This window comes from Heterocephalus glaber, unplaced genomic scaffold, assembly GCF_053883595.1.
Source record: "Heterocephalus glaber isolate CG9 unplaced genomic scaffold, H.glaber_assembly_v1.0 deba00001608, whole genome shotgun sequence".
NCBI classification, from domain to species: Eukaryota; Metazoa; Chordata; class Mammalia; order Rodentia; family Bathyergidae; genus Heterocephalus; species Heterocephalus glaber.
Window position 1 is genome coordinate 32,357,534 of NW_028258379.1, and position 24,747 is coordinate 32,382,280.

At 45.5% G+C, this 24,747-nt stretch overlaps 1 protein-coding gene across 1 annotated transcript in view; it reads right to left on the bottom strand.

The window, feature by feature from the left end:
* Rin3 (Ras and Rab interactor 3) overlaps nt 1–24,747 on the bottom strand; it is a 117,818-nt gene that overhangs the window by 48,275 nt on the left and 44,796 nt on the right. The window contains exon 3 of the mRNA XM_021244817.2: nt 22,678–22,795. Within this exon, the coding sequence (XP_021100476.1) occupies nt 22,678–22,795 (118 nt within the window). The remainder of the gene's footprint in view (nt 1–22,677; nt 22,796–24,747) is intronic.

Here is a 24,747-nt window from a genome sequence, read left to right on the forward strand (position 1 = left end):
TTTTGGTCATTGTAATGGGTTGCATGTTTTTAATGTTGTTTTGAGATATTTTTATATATTCTAGGTACAAGTCTTTTGTCAGATATGTGATTTGCAAATATGCCCTTCCTATCTGTAATTTATCTTTTCATTCTCTAACAGAGTCTTTCAAATTTTTATTTTAAGAATTTTAAAATGATGAATGCTGCCCAAGATTTTGCTGTCTGTAAAACTGCAGGCACTGAATTGGTATAGCATATATCATTCAACAGGGCATTTCCAACCTGATTTAATGAACAGTCAGTCTTCCATCGATGTAGTTAATATATCATAGGTCCTTAATCAATTATTCTTTCTTTCTTTTTTTTTTTTTTTGGTACCGGGGATCGAACTTGGGACCTTGCACTTGTGAGGCAGGAGCCAGAGCCACTGAGCTAAATCCCTAGCCCAAATTATTATTTCTATATAAACCAAAACTCCTCTTCAATCTTATTGACACTATTACTTCTTCTTACAGATGCATCTTGGAACCTAAGCCTGGCCCTGTTAGATATATGATTTGCAAACCATTACATGAAAACCATTACAGAGACCATTACATGAAAATCATTACAAGGATTATTATTTGTGAAGTATACATTGCCACAAGAAACAGACTCAATTTTCCATATTAGCAGACAGCTTTGATACCCTGGAGATCTCTATTCTAATACATTTTGGTCATCAATAGAATTTTCTTAATATATTTTCCAGTTGTGACTCCCATTTGAAGTATTTTGTCAGTTACTCTTTGGCTAGGAAGTTTTCATTATGTACTCATTCATCAGCGATTACTGATTGTCCTCATAGTCTGTAGAAGTGAAGGAAAAATTGATAAAGAAATTGATCGGATGCCTCCCAGTTAGAAGGGTGATTGGGTCTTGTTAATGTCATGGGCCAGGGGGGCTGTCTGGAACTCCTTGGTAGGGGCAGAGATTCAAATAATCTGCTCATTCTCTTTGGATGATTGGAAATTTGGTTGGGTGGGATGGGAGAGGTGTTTATTGAAGATGTTTACCAAACAGAAACCATGCCTGGGGTGAATCCTCACCATGCACATTTATGGAATGAACACTAGACGGGTTAGAACTGCACTGGTAGGAAACTCACCAGAGGGCTGTGAAGAAAGGCTGGACACCACTGCCACAGGAGCAGCAGATGCCTGAGCTCTCAGAGGGCTCAGTGCTTGGAGAAAAAGATTTTGTTACACCTGGCTAGGATGGAGGAACTTTGGGTGTGCCAGGAAATGGCCTCACCCCAAGTCCTTAGGTGACAACACCGAGTCAATTTCCTCCGAATCTTCCTGTCACCAGGAAAGGCTTGGAATATCCAATCCTGATAGATCTTGACCTCACCCCTCTTTCCTAGAAGAGGATCACCACTCTGGGTCCCTGGAAGGAAAAGGCAAGTGCAGACCAACCCTGAGGATAAAAAGCCAAAGTGACAAGAGGCTGGGGGCAGCTCCCAGTGGACAGCAGGAGGGAGGGTGTGGTGTGCAGGGCCTAAAGGGTGAGTAAAGGGGAAGTGCCCACTCTTCCAGGCCCCCCTTCCCAGCCCTGGCTCCCTGCACGCTCCCTGAAGGCCACTGCTAAGAGCAGGCTCCTTCCCCATTTTGAAGGTCACAGTTGAGTTTTGGTGGGAATCCCTGCTGCCCAGTAACACTGTAGTCAGCATGGCAATTACTACTTGGCCAATTTGTGGCTGGGCAGAGAAAGGACTGTCAGCTACAATCACCAATCTATCCAAAAGCCCACTCTGCTGAAACAGATGCCAATTGCTTCCCCATTCCCCAAGGGTGAAATAGTGAGGGGAGAAACTTCTTTGGGTTCATGGGGCCCAAGAATCTGGGCCCAGCTCTGGCACCCAGGAGCTCTGAGATGATGCCACAGCCCAGTCACCTGCTGCACATGCCCCAGCTGGCCCACGCCTCCAGCTGTGAGCTTTACCCCAGCACCTTTGGCTGGAGGCTTTTGGGAAAGGGACAGAGAGGTCCCAGAGCCACGGCTAGGGGTTCAAGTAGGGTCCCTTCCAAGTACCCCAGGTCACTGGTAAGGGCAGGGAAACACTGAGAGCCAGAAAGAAAGGACTCTTAAGAGATAACTCTTGTCAGGGCCAGGGATTAAGCTCAGTGGTTCTGCCGCCTGCCTTGCAAGCCCATGGTGCCGAGTTCAATCCCTGGTACCAAAAAAAAAAAAAAAAAAAGCTAGTTCTTGTCACCCCGCCCCACCATTGCATGGATGTGGAAACTGAGTGTATCCCTGTTGGGGGGGGGGGCGGGGGGAAGGTGGTTAGCCCAGGCGCTTTCCAATTGATTCCAGTGCTCTCTGGGGTCTAGATTCTGATTCTAGAGTCCACCACTGTTTGGCCTCTTCTCTCAACTTCCAAGTACTGGACTGTGTACAGATTTAAGCCTTTTGGGTTGTCATGGAGGGCTACAGTGTTCAAGATTTTAATAGTAATGATAATTACATCCATCATTTATTAAGCCTCCACTGTGTGCCAGGCTCTGTATTTCTAATCGTCATGACAATTCCACTACCAGTATTTTATAGGTGAGGAAACTGGGGCTCTGAGAGGGTAAGTCACTGACTCAGGGGTGTGGCTAAGTCTTGAGAGGTGGTGTAGGTGGAGAGAGGGTGCCCTAGGGCTTCCGTACAGGAATGAAAACGTATCAACGTGGCCCTGCCTCACTGTCAGCCCTGCAATTCCTGTGGACCATGATCTCCTGCCCTGTCACCAGGCAGGGCCCAAGTCACTCCTGGGTGTGGTTTTCCTGGGCAGCACTGCCAGCTTCTCTCTCTGGTCCCAGCACTGGGCACCCTGCTCCCCAGAGCTCGATGACACCGGGGTGTCACACCCCCAGTGACGCTCCAGGAACGCAGGGCCCAGACCTCCTATCTTTTCATTGTCCCAGGTCTAGGACCTTCCAGGTGCTTCATGGGGTTTGCATTTCCTGAAAGCACCATCTCTGAGCCTTGTGTGGATGTCACACAGTGGTGACTCCCCACGACACTGCTCATGCTAAAACAAAAGATCCTTTTCCCTGGGAGCTGCTCTTCCCTATCCAGCGAGTGTGAAAATGAGGCTTCAGGAGTCTGAGGGTGGGAGACAGGACAGATGGAGACAATGCAGATGGGACTTTGTCTGTGAACTAAGCAGAAGGGGGACACTGGACAGACCTGCAAATTGCCAAGTGCCAGAGAAGACTACATAAAGAGTGAGTGACAAGGTGGTCATCCAAGAGAAGGCAAGGTGGTGGGGTGGAGGGGATGCCAAGCAGAGGTGCATGGTCCCAGGCCAGCTGCACATCAGGAAGTGCAGTCCTGCCTGCTCCCGGCCCACCCTGCAGGCCCAAGGAGAGGTCTTTGACTGGATCCACCAGGAAAAAACACTCGGCTTTCTCCAGGTACAGAGAGGATGGTGGTGGTGGTGGGGTTCCTAGGGTACCACCCTGACAGGGAGAACAGCCTCAAGTACCATGGAAAGACCCCTCAACTTCAACTTGAGGATCTTACGAAGTTCCAAGGTGCCTGGTGCCCTGGCAAGAGCAGTGAAGGTGAAGAATCTAAGTAGCAGTGTGAGGGACAATGTTTCTCTCTCCAGGCAAAACAAGCCTGACTTACAGCATTGGCCAATTTCCACAATGCACTCCTGCCCAGGCTGGGAAAAGACACACACAGCTGCTCTCTAGCAGGTCTGAGTCACCTCCTGTGAGCTACAAAGCCACAATCCAGAAACAAGCCCATCTCCCCGTGGCCATCAGGAGGCAGAGCCCAGCTGAGAACTCGGTGGCCCTCCTCCCAGGGCTGTGCTTCGTGAAGCCATCTTCCTGGCCCACTCGGGCTCTCTGCAGTGAACAATGGCATGCTCTTAGCTTTGGCTCCAGACTCAGAGGGTAATTCTAAAGTGCTCTGGTAAATAAATCCTCTGCTAAAAGAGGAAAGAACAAGACATGCCATGCATAGGGTATTTTATTACCTGCCCTGCTTCCCTCTGCCATTCTCCCCTCCCCAGACTTTTAGTCATTTGGAGGAGGAAGACAGGAGATAAGACAGGAAACTACCTGCAAGAGCTCTGGACATGGCATCTACAGGCCTGAGCTAAAGCCCGGTCAGATCCTTGGGTGCAGGTTCCTTAGCTGCGAAAGGGAGGGTATAGCGCCTGTTCATCGGTGATGAAGACAGATAAACTGAAAGTCACAGTCCCTGCCACACAGCATGAATGAGCCGAAGGCTGAATAAGAATTACATTTCAGGCCCTAGACACTGGGAAGCTGGCTATCAACTGGAGGACCCACTTTTTGTGGGTGTCAAGGACAGCCTCGGGCTGGGAACTGCATTAGCAGAACATCCCAGAAGGGGAAGAGAGAGATTATCCCTTCTGGAGTGTTCTATTAATGTAATAAGTTTCCTGAAAGTTGCCATTGGAAAATTCAATATGGAGACAGCAAAGAAGCACAATAAAACACAGGTCATTGGATCAGGTCTGCTGATAAAATCAGTGCAAACTATTCGTTGATCCTGGATGGATAAGGGGAGATGGACACAAAGGGCCATCTTTGGAAGATACCAGTCTGTTTCTATGGAACCTTCCAGAAGGTCTCATCTCCAGCTTCTTTCTTAAAGTTTGGACAGAAAGGAAAAGTGAGTGAGACAGGCATAATAACATGGCTTTTCAGGAGGCCAGCTGGGCTGTCTGGATGCTGAGCAACATGTATTTTCCTAGGCGGTGGTGAGGCTTTCTAATTCAGGTGGATGTGATATCTGGGGTTAAGCAAACGTGTGGGGGGTTTATCCTTCTGGGGCATTTTGTATCTATCTCTGCTCAGGGGAGGTCGGGGGCAGGGGGTGCCCTCTCCAGGTGGCTCAGAAATATTGAGTGACTTGCTTAAGGTCACACAGTTAGTCACTGGGGAAGCTCAAAGATAATCCAATTCACTGACATCCACCTGAACTCCCACTGGCTTGAACAATACTCACACTTCGTTGGGTGAAGCTGTCTGGTAACCCTCAGAGCAAAGCAAATCTGGGAAGTGGGCCAGAAGTGCTCAGAGGCAACAGTCAACTTTCCCTGTCGGGAAAACTCCCCCAGAGGTGAGTCTCCTAGGAACATCTCCTTAAAAGCTCCTGCTATCGGGCGATCTGCCCAGCATAAGCTGAAGCTCCACACAGGGATAGGAGAAATGCAGAACACTCTACCTTGTTCCTTCCTCTTGCCTGCTTCTGCTCAGACACCCAGTGAGCATTTGTTTTATTTTGAGAGAGGGTCTCACTATGTAGTTCAGGCTGGCCTTGAACTCACTATGTAGCCTAGGCTGGCTTTAAACTCTCAGAGATCCTCCTGTCTCTGCCTCCCAAGTGCTGGGATTACAGGTGTGTCCCACCATGCCCAGCTCCAAGGGAGCTTTGAAGGATGGACTCTGGTCCAGTTCCACACCCATGCAAGGACCTTTGCCCAATGCCACCTGTGCAGCCCTCTCTCCTTTACCCTGTCATTTGGCTCATTTTTATCACAAGAGCCCTGATCACACTGTCCTGCAACTGTCTGCTCTGCTCCCCCAGACATGAACTTAAGATGTGCACTTTGCCTATCACCACTCAGAGCTCCACAGGTGTGAGGTGTGTATATGAATGAATGCACATGGCAGTATTCAGAGTACTTTTGCTCATCTGCCAAGGTTTGAGTATGTTCACAAACTTTCCTTGTCTTTTCTAACAACTTCCTTGGTGATATCATGAACCTCCTTGCATGGCTGATAGAAGTAAGAACTAGTAGTCAAATAACTTGCTTTATTTTCCAGAGCTAGTTAAGTAAGACAACCAAATACGAAACCAAGTTTTATTCTTTTCTAATATATGCATTCAATGCTATATATTTCCCTTTAGGTCCTGCTTTCACTGTATCTTACATACTTTAATAAGTTGTGTTTTCCTTTTCATTTACTTCAAAGTATTTAAAAATTTCTTTTGAGATTTCTTTTTTGATTCATGTGGAATTTAGATGCATTGTTTAATCTCCAGGTACTTTGGGTTTTGCTGCTATCATTCTGGTATCGATTTCTAGTTGAATTCCATTGTGATCAGAGTGCAGACATGGTATGCTTTCTGTTGTTTTACATTTCTTAAGGTGTGTCTTATGACCCAGAATGTGGTCTATTCTGGTGACTGTTTTTAAGTTTTTTTTGGTACCGGGGATGAAACTCAGGACCTTGCACTTGCCAGACAGGTGTGGTGCCACTGAGCTACATCCACGGCTTTGGTGACTGTTCTATGTGAGCTTGACAAGAATGTGCTCTTGCTGAATGAAGTGGTCCATGGATGTCCATCACATTCAGTTGACGGAAGTTGCTGAGTTCAACTACATCCTGACCGATTTTCTGCCACATGTGACACAGGTGAGCCGAAGTTCCCAACTATAAGAGTGGGTTCATCTATTTCTTTTTGCATTCTACCAGTTTTTGCAAATATTTTGAAGTTCTATTGTTAGGTGGTGCACGTATGTTAAGGATTATTATGTGTCCTTGGAGAACTGACCCTTTATCATAATATAATGTACCTCTTTACCCCAGTAACTTTCCTTGGTCTGAGGTCTCCCGGTCTGAAATTAAATAGCTATTCCTTCTTTCTTTTGACTAGGGTTAGCATGGTATACCTTTCTCCATCCATTTACTTTTAATGTAGATGTATCTTTATATTTCAAGTGGGTTTCTTGTAGACAACATATAGTTAGGTCTTGTTTCTTGATTCACTCTGACAAGTTGTCTTTTAATTGGTGCACTTAGACCACTGACATTCAAAGCCATTATTGACATGGATGGATTGACATCTACCATACAGTTGCATTGACATCTACCGTTCTCTATTTGTGTCCTTCTTTTTAGTCATATTTTCGTCTTCCACTCTCTTTTTTCTGCTTTTGTGATTTTAAGTGGGCATTTTAAACAGTCCCTTCTTCCCTCCTTTATTAGAAATAGGTATAGTTCTTTCTAAACTTTTTTTTTTAGTACCAGGAATAGTTCTTTTTAAGAGACTTCTTTAAAAAATTTTTTTTAAATTTATTTATTTTTTGCTTAAATTATTTTATTGGTACATTTTAGGTGTACAATACGTTTACATTTATCACTGGGGGCTTGTACCTGTACATGATGTATCTCGGTTCTTATTTTTTCCCCATTCCCTGTGCTCCCTTCACCCCCTCCACCCTTCCACCCTTCCCTATTTACAAAGGAAAATTATGAGAAAAGGAAAAAATGGAAACAAAATAAGAGAGTTATTTTTAACTGCGCCTGCCTCACATGCACAAGGTCCTGAGTTCGATCCCTGGTACCAAAAAAAAAAAAAAGACAGTTCTTTGTAACTATTTTAGAAGTTGTTTTAGAGTTTACAATTTATATAATGAGTAGTCCAAGTGTGCTTTCAAATGACATCATGCTGCTTCACCGGGAATGTGAGTACCTTCTAATAATAAAAATAATCTTAATTTATCCTTCCTACCCCTTGTATCATTGCTGTTACTTTTTTTGCTTTTACATAAACATATATATGGGTAAATAATTGAGTATATTGTTGCAGTTGTTATTTTATTTTTTTATGTGGTACTGGGGATCGAACTCAGGACCTTGCATTTGTGAGGCAGGCACAGTGCCACTGAGCTAAATCCCAGGCCCTTCAGTTGTTATTTTGTACAAACTGTTTTCTGTTAGATCAATTAAGAATAAGAAGAACAGGGCTGGGGGTTTAACTCAGTGGTTCCGCCCCCTGCCTTGTAAGTGGAAGGTCCTGAGTTCGATCCCTGGTACCAAAAAAAAAAAAAAAAGAATAAGAAAAACAAAAATTTTTATTTCATCTTCAATTTTCCAAACTCCAGTGTTCTTTCTTCATGTAAATTCCAGTTCTTTTGCCCTAAAGAAATCTTAACATTTATAAGTCAGATCTAATAGCCACACATTCCCTCACTGTTTGCTTGTTCAAGAAAGTATTTCTCCTTCAGTTTTGAAGGATAATTTCACAGGATTCAGAATTTTTGACTGATTTTTTAAAAAATTCTTTCTGTCAATACTTTAAATATTTCACACCATTCTCTTCTTAATTGCATAGCAGGAGATTTTCTTTATAATTTTCTGTAATTTAAAAATGATATGCCTGGGTTAGTTTTTTTTTCATGTTTTGTTTTTGCATTTGTCCTGTTCAGCATCTTCTGACTTTCTGGAATCTGTGGTTTGGTGTCTCATGTTAATTTGGGGAAATTCTCAGGCATTACTGTTTAAAATATGTCTTCTATTCCTTTCCCTCTTTCTTCCCCTTCTGACGCTCCTATTGTGTGTGTGCTACCCCTGGTAGCTGTCCACAGTCCTAGAGCACCCGCTCTGGCTCTGCCAGTGTCTTCCCCTTTGCTCTTCAGTGTCAGTGGTCTCCCTTGGTCTGTGCTCTTTCCTCTGCTGTGTCCAGTCTGCCACAAGCCGCTCCAAGGCGACCCTCATGTGAGTTCTGGTGCTTCTGACCTCTAGCCCTTCTTTTTGGTTCTTTCTTAGAACTTCCATCTCTCTGCTTACATTGCTCATCTGTTCTTTTTTTTTTTATTATTACGTTTATTGGTACATTTTAGGTATACAATACAGTTACGTTCATCATTGGGACCTTGCACCTTTACAGGACGTATCTTGGTTCTTATTTTTTCCCCCTTCCCCTGCCCTCCCTTCAACCCCTCCTCCCCTCCCTTTTTACAAAGACTTTGTTTCCATTTTTTCCTTTTCTCATAGTTTTTCTTTTCCCTTCTTTTCTTTCCCCTACCCCTCCCACTTCCCCTGCTCCTTTAGACGTTTTCTTCCTATTTCATAATATCAATTATACATTTTGATCCTTATTTACACTTTTAGTTTTTCACACCAGAGAAACTATTTGGTATTTACACGTGTGTCCTATTTATTTCACTTAAGAGTAAGGCCTCAATGTGCATCCACTTAGCTACAAATGTCTCTAGTTTCTTGTTCTTTATGGCTGAGTAGTACTTGATTTTATTAAAAAACCACATCTTCTTTATCCAGGCTCCAGTTGATGGGCACTTGGGCTGCTTCCAAGCTTTAGCTATTACAAACTGTGCCGCTATAAACATGGGTGCACATATATCACTGCGGTATGATTCTTTTAATTCTTTGGGGAAGATATCCAGCAGGGGGATAGCTGGGTCAAATGGGACCTCTAAGCCTAGCTCTTCGAGGTATCTCCATACTGATTTCCACAGTGGTTGCGCCAGTCTGCACTCCCACCAATAACGGAGAAGGGTTCCTGTATCCCCACAGCCCGGCCAACATTTATTGTTGGTTGATTTCTTGATAGCTTGCTCATCCATTCTTGCAGGCTGTCTACTTTATCCACCAGAGCCCTGAGAACGATGCACGAGAATGGAGGGGCTGCTGTGAACAGGCCTTTAGGGACGTGGTTGGGGTGCAATTCCACAGGCCTCTGAGTAAGTCTCAGTGCTCAGGGGAGCCTGGGCCTCGACTGTGAACTTGACCAGTGCCTCTCGGCATCTTCCCTTTTCCCTGGGATGGCTGGAGTGGGTTGGGGCTGGGCATTTCCCTCCTCTTAGGGGGCTACTTGCTGATAACCCCCCTGCAGGTCATGCTCTGTTTAGAGATTCTCACAGGGGCAGATCTCACAGAAGAAGAGAATGCTCCAGTGTATCCCGAACAGGTCCCTTTCCCCTTGCCCTGGTGGAAGCACCAGGGAATCTCTCTTTGAGATTCTCTGGGAGAACACGGTCTAGCTCCTGTTGGTAAAACTGGCACAAATGGAGAGCCTCCCAGATGATGGGTCCCCTAAGACCCCTCAAACTGAGCTTCCGGCCCTCTGTCACTTAGTTTGGTTTCCCTACCTCCAACTTGGCGAATGGAAGCTTGTGCTTGTGGGTTTCTGTTCTGGGAGGTGATGGTTCTCTGCACTAGCCTGTCACCTCTCCAGTTTGGTGGGCAGTCACCTGCCCTGTGGTCCCCTTCTCTGCAGAATCCAGAAGAATTGTTGATTTTCTCAGTTTGCTCAGCTTTTTAGTTGTTGTGAGGATGGAATGGCTACTTTCAGCTTCTTATATGTCAGACAGGATCAAAACCAGGTTTTTCTAATCCTCAGACCCATCCCACATGGAACGGGATCAGTTAGGGATGGAGGGGAGATGGGTAGTACATGTGCATAGCACTAGAGATTGAGCCAAGAGCCTTCCACATGCTAAACTCAACCACTGAGCTACACCTCCACTCCACCGTGCAAGCGATGTTTTATGAGCACCTATTGTGAGCCAGGCACTACTATACATAGGTCCAGTTAATTACCATTTCACAGTTGAGAAGGGCAAGGCTTAGTGAGGCAGAGGACTGAGTGGGAGTGCCAAGATTTCACAACAGGTGAGAGCAAAGGGATGAGACCTGACTTTGGGGCCACTGGGTTCTGAAGTTGACCCTCTTGGTCCTTCCAGACCAGACCGTCTCTCTGCACAAGAGCGAGGTGTGAACAACACAGCTGATCAAGGACTCAGTTATTTGTTGGGTGCCTGCAGCATGCCCTGCCCTCTGCTGGGCTTTGGGGATCACAGGCATTGTCAGACACAAACCCAACCCGAAGAAGCTTCCAGTCTGGCTGGGGAAAGAAGATGAGAAAACATGAATCACATGATGAAGGATGACAAAGACCAGACCCAAGAGGAGCACAGAGAGCAGCCCAAAGCAGAGGACAGAGCACATGGAGGGTGCAGGTGTGGAGAACAAACATGATACCCATGAAGAAGAGGAGAGAGATGGAGCCTACAGTTCCAGATAGTGATGTAGGGGCTCACTCCTACCACAGGGGAGAAATGGCTCCAAACAGACAAGAACACACAAGAAATGGGTCATGAAACTTCCCTGCCTACCCTTGCAGCCTTATAGAGAGCAGCACCTGGGCGAGCAGTGGGCATGAAGGATGCTGGCTTCCTGCCTGGCATCCCACCACTGTAACATTAGTCTTGGGGCTTTCGTTCTTGCTGAGTTGCACGCACCCCTAGCAGAGAACACTACTTTATGGCAGTGTTAGACTTTCACATTCATGTATAAATGGGTTTGTTGAAAAGAGAATTTCCAGATTGCAAGTTTTCAGGGAGGGAGGCAGAATCAGTGACAGGTACGTACGTAGGTGCTCCCAGATCCAAGTGCTGCCCACTTTGCATGTTGCTATTGTATGAATATTGGTGATCCTCAATAGTCATACATTGAAACCTAACCAACACTAAAACAGTATTAAGAGATGGTACCTTTAGGAGGTGATTAAGTCTCAAGGTCTTTACCCTTATGGGTGGTTTTTGTGTCCTTACAAAAAAGTACTATGGTGTGAATTCAGGTACTGAAACTTGATGGCCTGTGTGAGGTGGAGTCTTTAAGAGGTACTGAGGCCATGGGGCTCCTCCCTTATGAATGGGATTAAGGCCCTTATTTATTATTGTGGTGCAAGGGACTGAATCCAGGGCCGGAAGTGCTGTAGCACTGAGCTACGTTTCTAGCCCTAAAGCCCTTTTAGAGAGAATTCATACAACCTTCTGCTCCTTGGCCCTTCTGCCTTCGCCACATGAGAGTACAGCACCCTTCTCTCTGTAGGGTGAAGCAGCAAGGCACCGTCTTGGGAGCAGAGAACAGCTGTTGCCAGACAAGAGAACCTGCTGGTGACTTAACCTTGGACTTCTCAGCCTCCGGAATGGTGAGGAATAAATTTCTGTTCTTTATAAATAACCCAGTCTCAGGTCTTCTGTTACAGGAGAGAAAACCATTTCAGACACATGCTGCCCAGACAGCCCATGCCTCTGGCTCTCCTGGACATCTCCTGTAGCCACCCTCCAAAGAGAGGTGGCTGTACGGAGGCCTCTGGACTCCTAAAACAGTTGAGTTGAGCTGCATTCCCTTGGACAGATTTTTCTGAAGCTGCAGAGTCCCTGAAGGTAGCAGTCCATCCACACACAGACCAGGGCCAGTCCTGCCACCAACACATTTCCTTCATCTTCCTCCTTCTCATGCCCTGAAGACCCTGTGGTCTGGATCTTTCTGTCTCTGTCAAAGCCTCTTCCTGTGTCTGCTTCTCTCATGGCAAAACAAGCTCCCCCATAGGTCCCTTGTCCACATTTCCTGGACAGGCATTGCAGCACTGTCTCATGAGGCCTTGACTCACCCAGGCTCCCTTCCTGTGGCAACAAACCAACCCCCTAACACCTTTGAGGAGGTTGTCACAGCCCTTGGTGACCTGGCTGAATCCCACTCTCCCAGCCTAACCTTCATCTCCTCTTTCAGTCCCTCACATTAGAGGCTCACAGTAGAGCTTCACTCTATTTGGATTCTCTTTCCAGCCTCTGAGCCTTGATGCAGGCTGGGGCTGCAACTTCCCATGCCTGTTTCCTAATTTCACTTTCTCACATTTATTTCTCAACCTCCAAGGCCCAAAGAGGCCTGAGCCGATCCTGCTCAGTCAAGAGCAATCTGTTTAGACACTGTCCAGTGCACACTTACACTCTAGCACTTAAGACGATCTGGCTTGTACATGTGGCTGTGTGTGTGTGTGAATGTGTGTGTGTGTGTCCGTCTTCCACGTCAGGGCCGTGTCTTACAGAACTTGTCACAAGTGTCTCCCTTAGAAGCCATTCAGCACCTATTTAACTGGTTGCAAAGTCTTTGAAATGTTCCATGACACAGAAATCTCAACATAAAATGTTTAAGTGAAAAAGAAAGACTAAAAACTGTATGCACCACTATGATTTGAAATCCACTTAAAAAAAGAAATTCACCAAAGATTTATAATAAAGTCCTTGGAGATTAAATTGTCCTGTATTTGTTTTTTCCTTGTCCAGCCCTAGGTTTGAAAGCCAAAAAGGGAGAATGCTTAACACAGAAACAGTCTCATTATCAGAACCACTCTGGGCTATAACCAGTGTGAGATACATGAGCTTCTCAGAGGAGTTCTCCAGGGGCCAAGCAGCACAGGAAGTGAGGGGTTTGGAGGTGTGAGCTACAAGTTGCTAATTATAACTGCTCATCTGCAGTGATACCTACTCCAGTGGGCAGGAGAGAGTTTTGCCCATGAATGTCTCCATTTAGAGATGAAGTGGGTGGGTTTTCCCGCCTGCCCGGCAATGCTGGCCTGTGTCCCCACATGCTTGCTCATCAATCCAACAGCTGTGTTGAAGATGTCCCCATTTTACCGACAAGGAAACTTAAGCACAGAGAGATCACAAGAATAAAAACCGGGAACTTTCAGCCTTTCCAAAGCTCATGTTCTCAAAAAAAGTTTGTACTAGCAGGAACAGAAGATCCACCATGATATAATAATCCTGCCTTTACGTGGAATGAGCAAGAGTTTGTCTTCTCTGTTGCCAAGCTCTCGTCTAATAATCCAAACCGTTTCTCACCTTTTTATGACCGTAACACATTTTGATTTAAATGTGTTAAATGTGTTAAAGGTTAAATCTCACTCTGGGATATGGTTCTACTGGTGACAGTCAAATTCAAGAGCATAAACAGATATCTAATGCATTCTGGGTGGCACTGTGCCCTGCCCCTGGGCACAGATCTCTGCTGCCCAGACACTCACCTAGAACCCCTCTTTCCCTTGGATTAAAGGTCCCGCACCTGCTGGTGCCGATCACCAGCACTGATCACCTGACCTGGGGACGGCTCCCTTCTCAAGTACAAATGTATCTACCAAATCCAACTACTTGACCTAAAATCAGATGCCTGAGAGCAGGAGATTTGTTCTGGGGGAGAACACATCTCACCGATAAGGAAATAATGCACAACAGGGCAGGTCAAGCCACCCCCCTTCATGTTTTTGCACAGAATGTTTTGTTCAAGCAATGTAACTGTGTGCCATGTTCCTGCCCAATGTATCAAACCATTCTGTTCAAGCAATGTAACAGTTTGTGCTGCATTGAGCATGCTCACCCAGTAGGTGAGCCCACCCGCCTACCCCAAAGATTTCTATATAAGGCTGCTTGCATTGCCATTCGGGGCTCAGACTTCAGGGTACGAACTCCTCTGAGTCTGCGGGCATAATAAATTCCTCTATCTCTCTGAGTGTTTCTTTGCTCCCAGAGACCTTCAGATAGCTGTAATTATTGGCTATAACGCTGAGCTGTTGCACTCTGCTGTAACATCACCTGAGCTGGACAGACAGGCCTTTTTCTTTTTTTCCTTAAGTTCTTTTATTGGTACATTTTAGGTATATAATGCATTTACATTTATCATTGGGTGTTTGTACCTGTACATGATGTGTCTTGGTTCTTATTTTTCCCCCATTACCTATGTGCCCTTCATCCCTCCACCCTTCCCTATTTACATAGACTTCGTTTCCATTTTTTTTTCTTTTCTCATAATTTTTCCTTTCCATTCTTTCCTTTCCCCATCTCCTCCCACCACCCCTACCCCTTTGGACCTTTTCCTATTTCAAAGTATCAATTATTAGTTATTAATCCTTTTAGTCCTTATTTACACTCTTAGTTTCTCACACTAGAGAAACTATTCAGTATTTACACGTGTGTCCTATTTATTTCACTTAAGAGTAAGGCCTCAATATGCATCCATTTAGCTATAAATGACTCTAGTTTCTCATTCTTTATGACTGAGTAGTACTCCATTTTATAAAAAAAACACATCTTCTTTATCCAGTTTCCAGTTGATGGGCACGTGGGCTGTTGCCAAGCTTTCGCTATTACAAACTGTGCCACTATGAACATTGGGTGCACATATATCACTGTGGTATGATTCTTTTAATTCTTTTGGGAAAATACCCAGCAGGGAAATAGCTGAGTCAAATGGAACCTCTAGCCCTAGTTCTTTGAGGTATCTCCATACTCATTTCCACAGTGGTTCCACCAGCCTGCACTCCCACCAACAATGGAGAAGGGTTCCTTTCTCTCTGCACCCCCACCAGCATTTGTTATTGGTTGATTTCTTGATACCAGCCATTCTTTGTGGGGTGAGGTGGAATCTCAGTGTTGTTTTCATCTGCATCTCCCGAATGACCAGTGATGCTGAATGTTTTTTCATATGTTTATTTTTTGCTTTTACTTCTTTGTCTGAGAAATATCTGTTCATTTCAGATGCCCATTTTTGAATTGGGTCTTTGAATTTGGGGGGTCTGATTTTTTTCAATTCTTTATGTATTCTAGATAGTAGCCCTTTGTCTGAGTTACAGCTGCTAAAATGTTTTTCCCACATTGTAGGTTGTCTGTTAGCTCTGTTGGTGGTTTCTCTTGCAGTGCAGAAGCTTTTTAATAAGATGAGATCCCAGTTGTTGATTCTTTCTGCTAGTTCCTGTGCTACTGAGGTTTTGTTCATAAAGTCTTTTCATATGCCAATATCTTCAACAGTTCTACCTAACTTATCTTCCAGCAAGTTTAGTGTTTCTGTCTTAATATTTAGATCTTTAATCCACTTTGATCTTAGTTTAGTGCATGGGGATAGATATGGGTCTAGTTTTAATCTTTGGCAGGTTGAAATCCAGTTTTTCCAACACCATTTATTAAATAGGCTATCTTTCCTCCAATGAGCGTGGTTGGCTCCTTTGTCAAAGATGAGATGGCTGGGTATGTCTGAAGTTGTTTCTGCATCTTCTAATCTATTCCACTGATCCTTGAGTTGGTTTCTTTGCCAGTACCATGCTGTTTTTATCACAGTAGTTTCATAGTATAGCTTCAAGTTGGGTACTGTGATACCCCCAGCCATGTCTCTGGTGCCCAGAATTGCTTTTGCTATTCTAGGTCTCTTCTGGTTCGAAATGAATTTTTGGATTGTTTTCTCTAGCTCTGTGAAGTACATTGTTGGAATTTCAATCTGCATTGCATTAAATCTATAGAGTAGTTTTGGAAGTATGGCCATTTTCACTATATTGATTCTTCCTACCCAGGAACAAGGGATGTCTTTCCATTTTCTTATATCCTCCTCGAACTCCTTTTTCAGGGTGCTGTAGTTTTCAGTGTAGAGGTCTTTTGCTTCCTTTGTTAGGTTGATTCCTAGATATTTCATTTTTTTGGATGCTATTGTAAAAGGAATTGTTTCCCTAATTTCTCTCTCAAGGAGTCTGCTATTTGTGTATAAGAAGGCTATTGTTTTTTGAGTGTTGACTTTATATCCAGCTACTCTGCTGAATCTGTCAGTTAAGTCTAGAAGTCTTTTGGTGGAGTTTCTTGGGTCTTCTATGTAAAGTATCATATCATCAGCAAATAATGAGAGTTTAACTTCTTCCTTTCCTATCTTTATTCCTTTTATTTCTTTCTCTTTTCTAATTGCTGTGGCTGATGCTTCCAGAACTATATTGAACAGGAGTGGTGATAGTGGGCATCCTTGTCTTGTTCCTGATTTTAGCGTGAAAGTTTTCAGTTTTTGACCATTTAGTATGATGTTGGCTGTTGGTTTTTCATAGATACCCTTAATCACGTTGAGATAAAGACCTTTTATTCTAATTTTCTGTAGGGTTTTTATCATGAATGGGTGTTGGATTTTGTTGAATGCCTTTTTGCATCTATTGAGATGATCATATGGTTTTTGTCCTTGACTCTGTTAATATAGTGTATTACATTTATTGATTTACGAATGTTGAACCATCCTTGCATCCCTGGGATAAATCTGACTTGGTCAGGGTGTATGATCTTCTTGATGACCCTCTGTATTCTGTTTGCCCATATCTTGTTGAAAATTTTTGCATCTATGTTCATTAGGGAGATTGGCCTGTAGTTCTCTTTTTGAGTTGGGTCTTTCCCTGGTTTTGGAATCAAAGTCACACTTGCTTCCAGGAATGAGTTTGGAAGCCTTGCTTCCCTTTCAATTTCCTTGATGAGTTTAAAGAGTAATGGCATTAGTTCTTCTTTAAATGTCTTGTAGAATTCAGCAGTGAAGCCATCAGGACCTGGGCTTTTCTTTGTTGGTAAATTTTTTATTAATTTTCAATTTCACTCACAGTAATTAGGGTGTTTAGAATTTCTGCATCTTCTTCGTTTAACTTTGACAATTCATATGTATCTAGGAATCTGTCCATTTCTTCTGTGTTTTCCATTTTATTAGTGTACAGTTTCTCGAAATAGGTATTGATGATCCTCTGGATTTCTGCTGGTTCTGTGGTGACTTCCCCTTTTTTGTTCTTAATTGCATGGATTTGAGTCTTTTCTTTCCTTTTTTTGATAAGGTTGGCTAAAGATTTATCGATTTTATTTATTCTTTCAAAAAACCAACTCTTTGATTCATTAATTTTTTGTATCATTCTCTTAGTCTCCATTGCATTGATTTCTGCTCTGATCTTTATAATTTCCTCTCTTATGTGGGCTTTGGGTTTGTTATTCTCTTCTTTTTCTAGGAGTTTGAGGTTCTGCATTAGGTTATTTATCTGAGTTCTCTCTGTTTTCCTAATATGGGCATTCATTGCTATGAATTTCCCACATAGAACTGCTTTCATTGTGTCCCATAGATTCCTAAATGTTGTACTGGCATTATCATTTACTTGTAGAAACTGTCTAATTTCTTCTTTAATTTCCTCTGTGACCCATTGGTTGTTCAGGAGGGTGTTATTCAATTTCCAGGTGTTTGTGGGAGTTTTGCAGTTTCTCATGTTATTGATCTCCAATTTTATTGCACTATGGTCTGATAATATACAGGCGGTAATTTCAATTCTTTACATTGACTTAGACATGTCCTGTGAGCTAGCATGTGGTCTATTTTGGAGAATGACCTGTGTGCAGCTGAAAAGAATGTGTATTCTGATTTTGTGGGGTGGAACACTCTGTAAATATCTATTAAGTCCATTTGTTCAATAGCTTGGTTCAGTTCTAGAATTTCATTGTTAATTTTTTGTCTAGATGATCTCAGACAGGCCTTTCTAAAGCTAGGGGTCAGCTGGGAGGAGGAAGTGGGGTAGTGGCTCACTTCCTGTGGAGCCAGACCACAGTGCCTGCCAGTGTCTCATGATTCTTCTTCCAGAGACTGAGCCAATTGGTTTTCTTTTTTATTAGTACCCAGAAGAAAAATGCTATCCCATGAAAACATCATTGCCACAATCTTCAAAGCACATTAATAAAAAAGTAGGTAGAGGTTGAGCATCTTTAATCTAAAAATCTGAAATCTAAAATGTTCCAAAATCTAAAACTTTTTGAGTAATGCAATGTATGGAAAATTCCACACTTGACCTCATGATGGGTCAGAGTCAAATTGCAGGTGAACTGAAAATATTGTATAAAATTACCTTCGGGCTATGGTATAAGACTTATATGAAACACAAATGAAGGTCATGTTTAGACTTGGGTTCCATTCTTCAAAACATCTTATTATGTATATGTAAATATTCCAAAATCCAGGAAAAGTCACTTCTGGTCCCAAGCATTTCAGGTAAGGGATCCTCAACGTGTAATTTCCTCCTGTTGGGCATTTCAGCCACAAAGGCCAGGGCTGCCACGGAGAAGCTAGCCCAGCCTCTACAACCCAGTGTCCTGCCCCTTCATCTTATACCCCCATCTCCACATCAGCACCCCTTCCCCAAAGCCCCCTCCCAAAGCGTTACTTGTTCAGAAGAATCGCTAGCCCCCTGGTGGTCACAGGTGTGCAGGAGTATTAGACTTGTCATCCATCAGCGTCTGGCCTGGCCATGTGACCTGTGTTAGCCACAGAGATGTGAAGGAGAGAGGCATCTGCTGTCTCTGAGCGGGACACTCAGAGTCATCATGGAATTCTGCCTGCTGTCTCCTCCCTGAGTGCTGGTGGCTCACTTCCTGTGGGGGCCAGACCGCACTATCCTCATGGACAGATGGGAGCCAACCCCTCAGCCACATTGCAGGGGATATTATTGTAAAGACATTTCTCACATGAGTGAGAAATATACTCATGGTACCGACTGGCTCCAGGCCTTTCAAAGAAACTCTGCACAAGAAACAGGATGCTCAAGCACAGAGGTGGTTAAAGCGAGTGTTTCCTGTTCAAAGCAAAGCCTGGGGCCAAGGAAGAGGCTGACCACTGGCTTTAGGGACATCCCCAGTCTCCTTCCTTCGCCTCCACTCTGCATGGGGAACCCAAAGACAAGCTCCGTTCCAGGCCTGGGCCTTTCCCTTGCTTACTTCCTCCTCAGCCCCTCACCCCGGCAACCACCAGTTGAGCCACAGGGTCTCAACTCCTGGACACTTTGGACACAATCCCTCCTCGTAGTGCCCCTGCAGGGAGGTACCCTCAGTGTCCCCATCTCATACACAAGGACATTGAGACCTGGAGAGGTAGTGGATCTTGCCCATGGCCGTACAGGCCGTAAGAGGCAAAGTCAGGAACAGACTGGGTGGCCTCCACAATCCTGATGCTAAGGAGGATGGATGGTATGAAGCAGGAGAGAGCAGAGGGGCGGGAGCTGCGAATTGACAGGACAAAGAAACCAGCCACCTGCTACTTTCTGGGTATTGTTTGGGTTTGCCTGGTGATGGACCTCAAGGGAAGGAGGCCTGGGGAGCACCAAGTAATATAGCAAGAAAGCAAAATAAGGGCCAGGGATTTAGCTCAGTGGTTCTGCTGCCTGCCTCCCAAGTGCCAGGTACTGAATTCGATCCCCAGTATCAAAAAAAAAAAAAAAAAAAAAAAGAAAGAAAGAAAAGAAAGCAAATAAAACACTGGCAAACTTGTAAGGGACATTTCTGTGTTCACGGTGAATGTGCATGGATTAGGATTGGAAGAGTTTGGACACTGATTTCATTCTGATTATCTTTTCAGCAAGGTTGAGCATTGTACATTTAAAATTTTTACAACAGAAAACGAGTTTCTATCACATGGCCTTAGGAGGAAGACAAGACCTGAGGGAAATAAGCTCTTTCCTTCCCTGAATGCCCTGGTTTGTCCCTTGGGTGTGACAAAACTTCTTTACTCCACCAAACTAATCAGCTCCCGGCCCTTCTCCCAGGCGCCTCTGTGCACATCCTTGTAAAATCCGGTTTTAGCCAGTAACTGTTCCATCAGCTCAGCAAGAGACAACCCCCCTCCACCCTGGCTGTCAGATCACTGTATCTGATCAGAGTTTCTGGCCCTCCAACCTCCCCCCAAGTCTGATCAGCAAGAATCCTGTTAGATCAGTTTAGCCAGAATCTCTCCTTACCCTCAGTTTCCTCTGAGTTATTTCCATTTACTGACCCCCACCCAGTTCTTTGGCTATAAATTTCTGCTTGTTCACACTGAATTCAAAATTGACCAGTTCTATGCCGAGATCCCTTTTCCCCTGTTGCAATGTTTGTGACTAAAATCTGTTACTACCCTCACAGTTGCTGTCCAGCTCTGGTTTTCTTTCGAAAGGCTCCTAATTGGAAATGAAACCTAGAAATCAGATAACACATCTCGGGGGTGGGAAGACCCTGAGGGCTAGGGCTGATTGTGGGAGATGAAATAGAGCAGAACTACAGACAGGCTGCAGGTCTAGCTTCATTCCCCTGGATTTCCTCCAGGAAGTCTTCAGTGGCCTGCCCTTGATCAGTACTCCCTCCTCTGGGTCCTAGAGCACATCAGCACTCATCACTCTCAACCACCTCCCCAGTGGCCATATTGAAATTCAAGGGCTCAGTTGGCTCTTGGGTTCCTAAAGGACTGCATGTAACTCATGCCTGGCAGCCAAGTCCTGGAGAGTCTGGTTACTCTCCACTCACTGGCCCTTGTTGTCCATAAGAAGATGGGCTGCTGGTCATCTCTCAGGGGAACACAAGTATACCCTGGGTCTGTGAGGCCCCAGGGACAACAACTTCCCCTAGTCAGAAGTAGACGCCCCAAATAACTCTATCCCTTTCTTCAGTCATCAGAAGAAAACCCTAATGCTCCCCGCTCTGTGTTTGAGAACCCCACCCTTTCTTTCCCCCGAGACTCCACAGACAGAGGGATCGTTTAAATTGACCATATAAATCAACAACCTTTTACCCAACTTCACACTCCCTGTTCCCTCTTCTCAGTGGGCAGAGTCCTTGTGGGTCACTAAATCAGGCTATTTTTTCTTGGACACAGGGTTGGACTACATTTCCTAGTCTCCCCTGCAGTTAGGTGTGGTCATGTGACTTTCAGACAATGGAATATGGGGGCACAGGAGACACACCCCTTCTAGGCCTTGAAAGTAAGACCCATCCACAAGCCTTCTCCATACTCTTTCCCCTTCCAGCCTATTGGTTTGGATCCAACCCTGGGAAATGGATGCTGCATGCTGGGAAATGGAAGCTGCATGCTGAGAACCTTTGTCAGCTGAGGACACTGACTGATGAAGATTTTTGTGTGTGAGCAGAAACTGGCTTCCTCCAGGTTGAAGCCATTACTCCTACTGAAGCAACTGACTGATCTTCTGTGATTCCATGTTCCCCATGGCCTGACTCTCATCTGACAGTAACTCTACACTGTAATTTGATATTGTCCCCTCCCTTCACTTGTGTCCCCCAACAGTGGAAGTGGCTGACATAAAGTGGACACCCATATGTGTCCAATACATGAATGAGTGAGATGTATTTTACTCATGCTGTGGGCCTGGGACTCTGTGCAAAGATCATCTTCCAGCAGGAAAGGGAATCTGCTTCTGCTTTCCCTTTCTAAAAAATTAGCCTTCAACTGGATTAATACCTTCGGGACCCAGATGGAATGTTCCCTGCTCTTAGACATCCTCCCTGAATCCTCCCTACAGTGGCCTGCACCCCCGTACCCCTCTTCAGTAACACCTACCACACTGCACAGCAAGTCATGCCTGTCTCTCCCACCCGATGTGTCCTCACCCTCCAATCAGTCTGGACCCTCAAGGCCAGGAACTCTTTTACTCATCTGGGCACTTCCCAGTGTTGGCACAAGTGCTCCCTGAGAAGCAAATGCTTGAGAATACTTCATGGCCCTTCTTTAACTGCCATCAGTCTGCTGCTGCTGAAAGGTAAAAAGCTTCATGCAGCACTCTGTGTACCTTTCTAAGGGGAGATGAGCCAGTGCTTGGAATATTCCATGGATTCTTCAGAGGCACTTTGGGATTTAACGCCTGGCCTACGCACATGTGGCCCATGAGGACAGGGGATGCAGGTTCAGATGGCTCAGCCCCGCAATCCAGAAGGGGCTTAGGTGGAAATGTTATCTATCAGTACAAACCCACCCTGGATCGGGAGCCCCAAACATTTGCCCACTGAGGCCTAGGTCTGCTTCTGGCAGCTCTGTGCATGCTCAAGACTTGTCTTCAAAGTGCCTGCCCATTTGACTCTCACAAAACTCTGTAATACAAGTGTGGTGGTGACTATTATGTCCATTTCACAGAAGAGAAAAGTGAGACTCTGAGAGTCTAAGAAACATGTCCCAGAGCAAGGTTTGATTGGGGGCCAAGCTGATACTAGGACCTAGAGGGCCAAGTATTTCCTCCTCATTTCTTCCTTTTCCTCCAGCATCCTTGTGGTGAGCTAATGAGAGGAAATTTCACTGTGGCCTCGAAGAAGTGCAGCCAACAAGCTGTGATGAGGGGGAGTGGAAATTAACATTGACTTTTGAGAGATAGACAAGGTTGGCCCGGTAGCATCAGCAGACGGCAAGCTCTTTCCCCCTTCTAATTTTAAATGTTGTGGCACAGAGAGGAGAGGCTGTGGTTAGCAGGTGCTACATCTGCTACTGCTGAGGTCAGAGCCAGAGTGAGAAGGGTGAGCACTTACTGGATTTCTCTTCTTTGATGGTATACTCCAACACCTCGGAGGAGCCGTTGCTCGGGGAAGGGAAGTGGACGCAGAGCACCAGGCGCTTTACACTGCTGTCCTGGCGGACCAGGAACAACTGAAACCAGAGAGAAAGAGGAGCTCAGTGAATGAAAGGTGTGGATGCAGGCTAGAAGGTCTACAGTGGAGGGGAAGCCATCGCAAGGTTCCTGAGCCAAGGGAGAGCCAGTTAAGCACCCCCAGAAGAACTGGGGCTTCTGCCACAAGAGCCATGTGTCACCTGGCCCCTGTCCAAACCGAGGCCCCTTGAGTCCTGATTTCTCATGTGTCCACTGGGCAGATCAACCAAGTTAGTTTTTCTCAGAGGTTGGTGTAAACACAGAATCCATGGGGTAGGGGCCCTTGAGATTCTGGCTGTGTACATGGGGCTATAGCTGAGTGTGATGTGGGTGTCCAGTGACCTGTGGCCAGAAAAGCCCTAACAGACAGAGGTCATATGGACACCGTAACATACGGATGAATTTTAGTCCGCGCGCAGCACACAAGTCTGGGGGAGGCTGTTGGAAACAATCACAAGTATCAGTTAACTTGCATTTTTCCCCTGCAAAAACAGAAAGAGCTAGTACTTGGCACAGAGCTCTGTGACAGGCACTGTTATGGTACTTCACATATATTAACTGGTCCCATCTTCTCATCTACCCCATGGTATGGCTTTCCCATCATCCTCATTTTACAGATGAAGAAACAGAGGTACTCTCTGATCCTCATGGGACCCAGCTCTCATGGGCAGGTTCAAGGGCTGAGCCTACAGAAGACACTCAGGAAGGTGGCCTGGCCAGCATCTCTAGGTGTTCATCCTTACATGCTGGCGCTGATGCTCAGGACCCTGTGCTTCAAGGCTGCTCTATGCAGATCTATGTCATGAGGCTGAGAGAGACCTTCTCCTGCAGTGGAATCACTCTACTCTGATTGAACCATGCCTCTAAGCCCTGAGGACACATCTGTTATTCAGTAACCAATCACTGGCCCGGCTCTGAGCTGGAACCAGCGAGTTACCCCTCACTCTCCTGCCTTCTTGCTGGGGAGTCCCCAGGGCAGCGCCCTCTCTGAGCAATCACCAGGAGGGGGCTCTCCATGCCTGTCACAGACTCTGCTGGTTTACAGCATCCGTTTCAGTCCCTCCTTCCCTGTCAACACCTCCAGCAATCTCCTCAGCCTCCTGGATGTGGCTTCCCCTCCACCCTCGCCCTTTCCCCAGAGTCTAAGTCTTCAAGTCCCCGGCCAGTCTGCAGGACCAGGAGTGCAGCCCAAGTTGCTGAGGGCATGCTGGGCGCAGAGCCTCGGATTGCACAGGGTAAGGACATGGCCCTGAGCATGGGAGGCTCTGGGAGAGCACTTCCTAGTAGGCTCCCGATTCTGCTGCCATTGTCACTTGTGACTAATCTTTGATTATACTTCTGTATCATTATAATGTTAATGCAATATCATTAATAAACATAACATCATTGCTGTCAACTCATACCAGCTGACACAGACTCCCCCGTGCCAGAACAATAGTGCATTAGATCCTATTCATTTGTCTTATTAAATCTGCAGTGCGGGGGCAGGGCGCTACAATTATCCCTTTTTTAAAGGGAGAATCAAGGCAGAGGGAGGCAGGAATGCTCCAGATCACCAAGCGGGAAGTGCTGAGGCTGAGATTTGTACTCAAGTCCTTAGACAAGACCCGGTGCTGCCACCTCCTGCCTTGCCTTGCTACTAGCTTCAGCTCTTGCTCTCCATGAGTGTGTCCCCTTTGGAGCGGGGACAGTGGATCCATTCTCACTGAACTGTGGTGGGACATGAGTACAGTGGCCGCTTGTCGCGAGCAGGGCAGGGTGGGGAGGGTGTGAGCGCCGGAAAGTGCGTGTGTGTGTGTGTGTGTGTGTGTGTGTGTGTGTGTGTGTGCGCGCGCCCACATGGGGGGGAGGGCTGCTGCCAGACTGGGGTGCTGGGGGAGGGGCTGCTCAGGGCCAGCAGGAGGCTGTTCACTTCCAGACACCCCACGGCCCTTGCCCTTGCTCGAGCAGA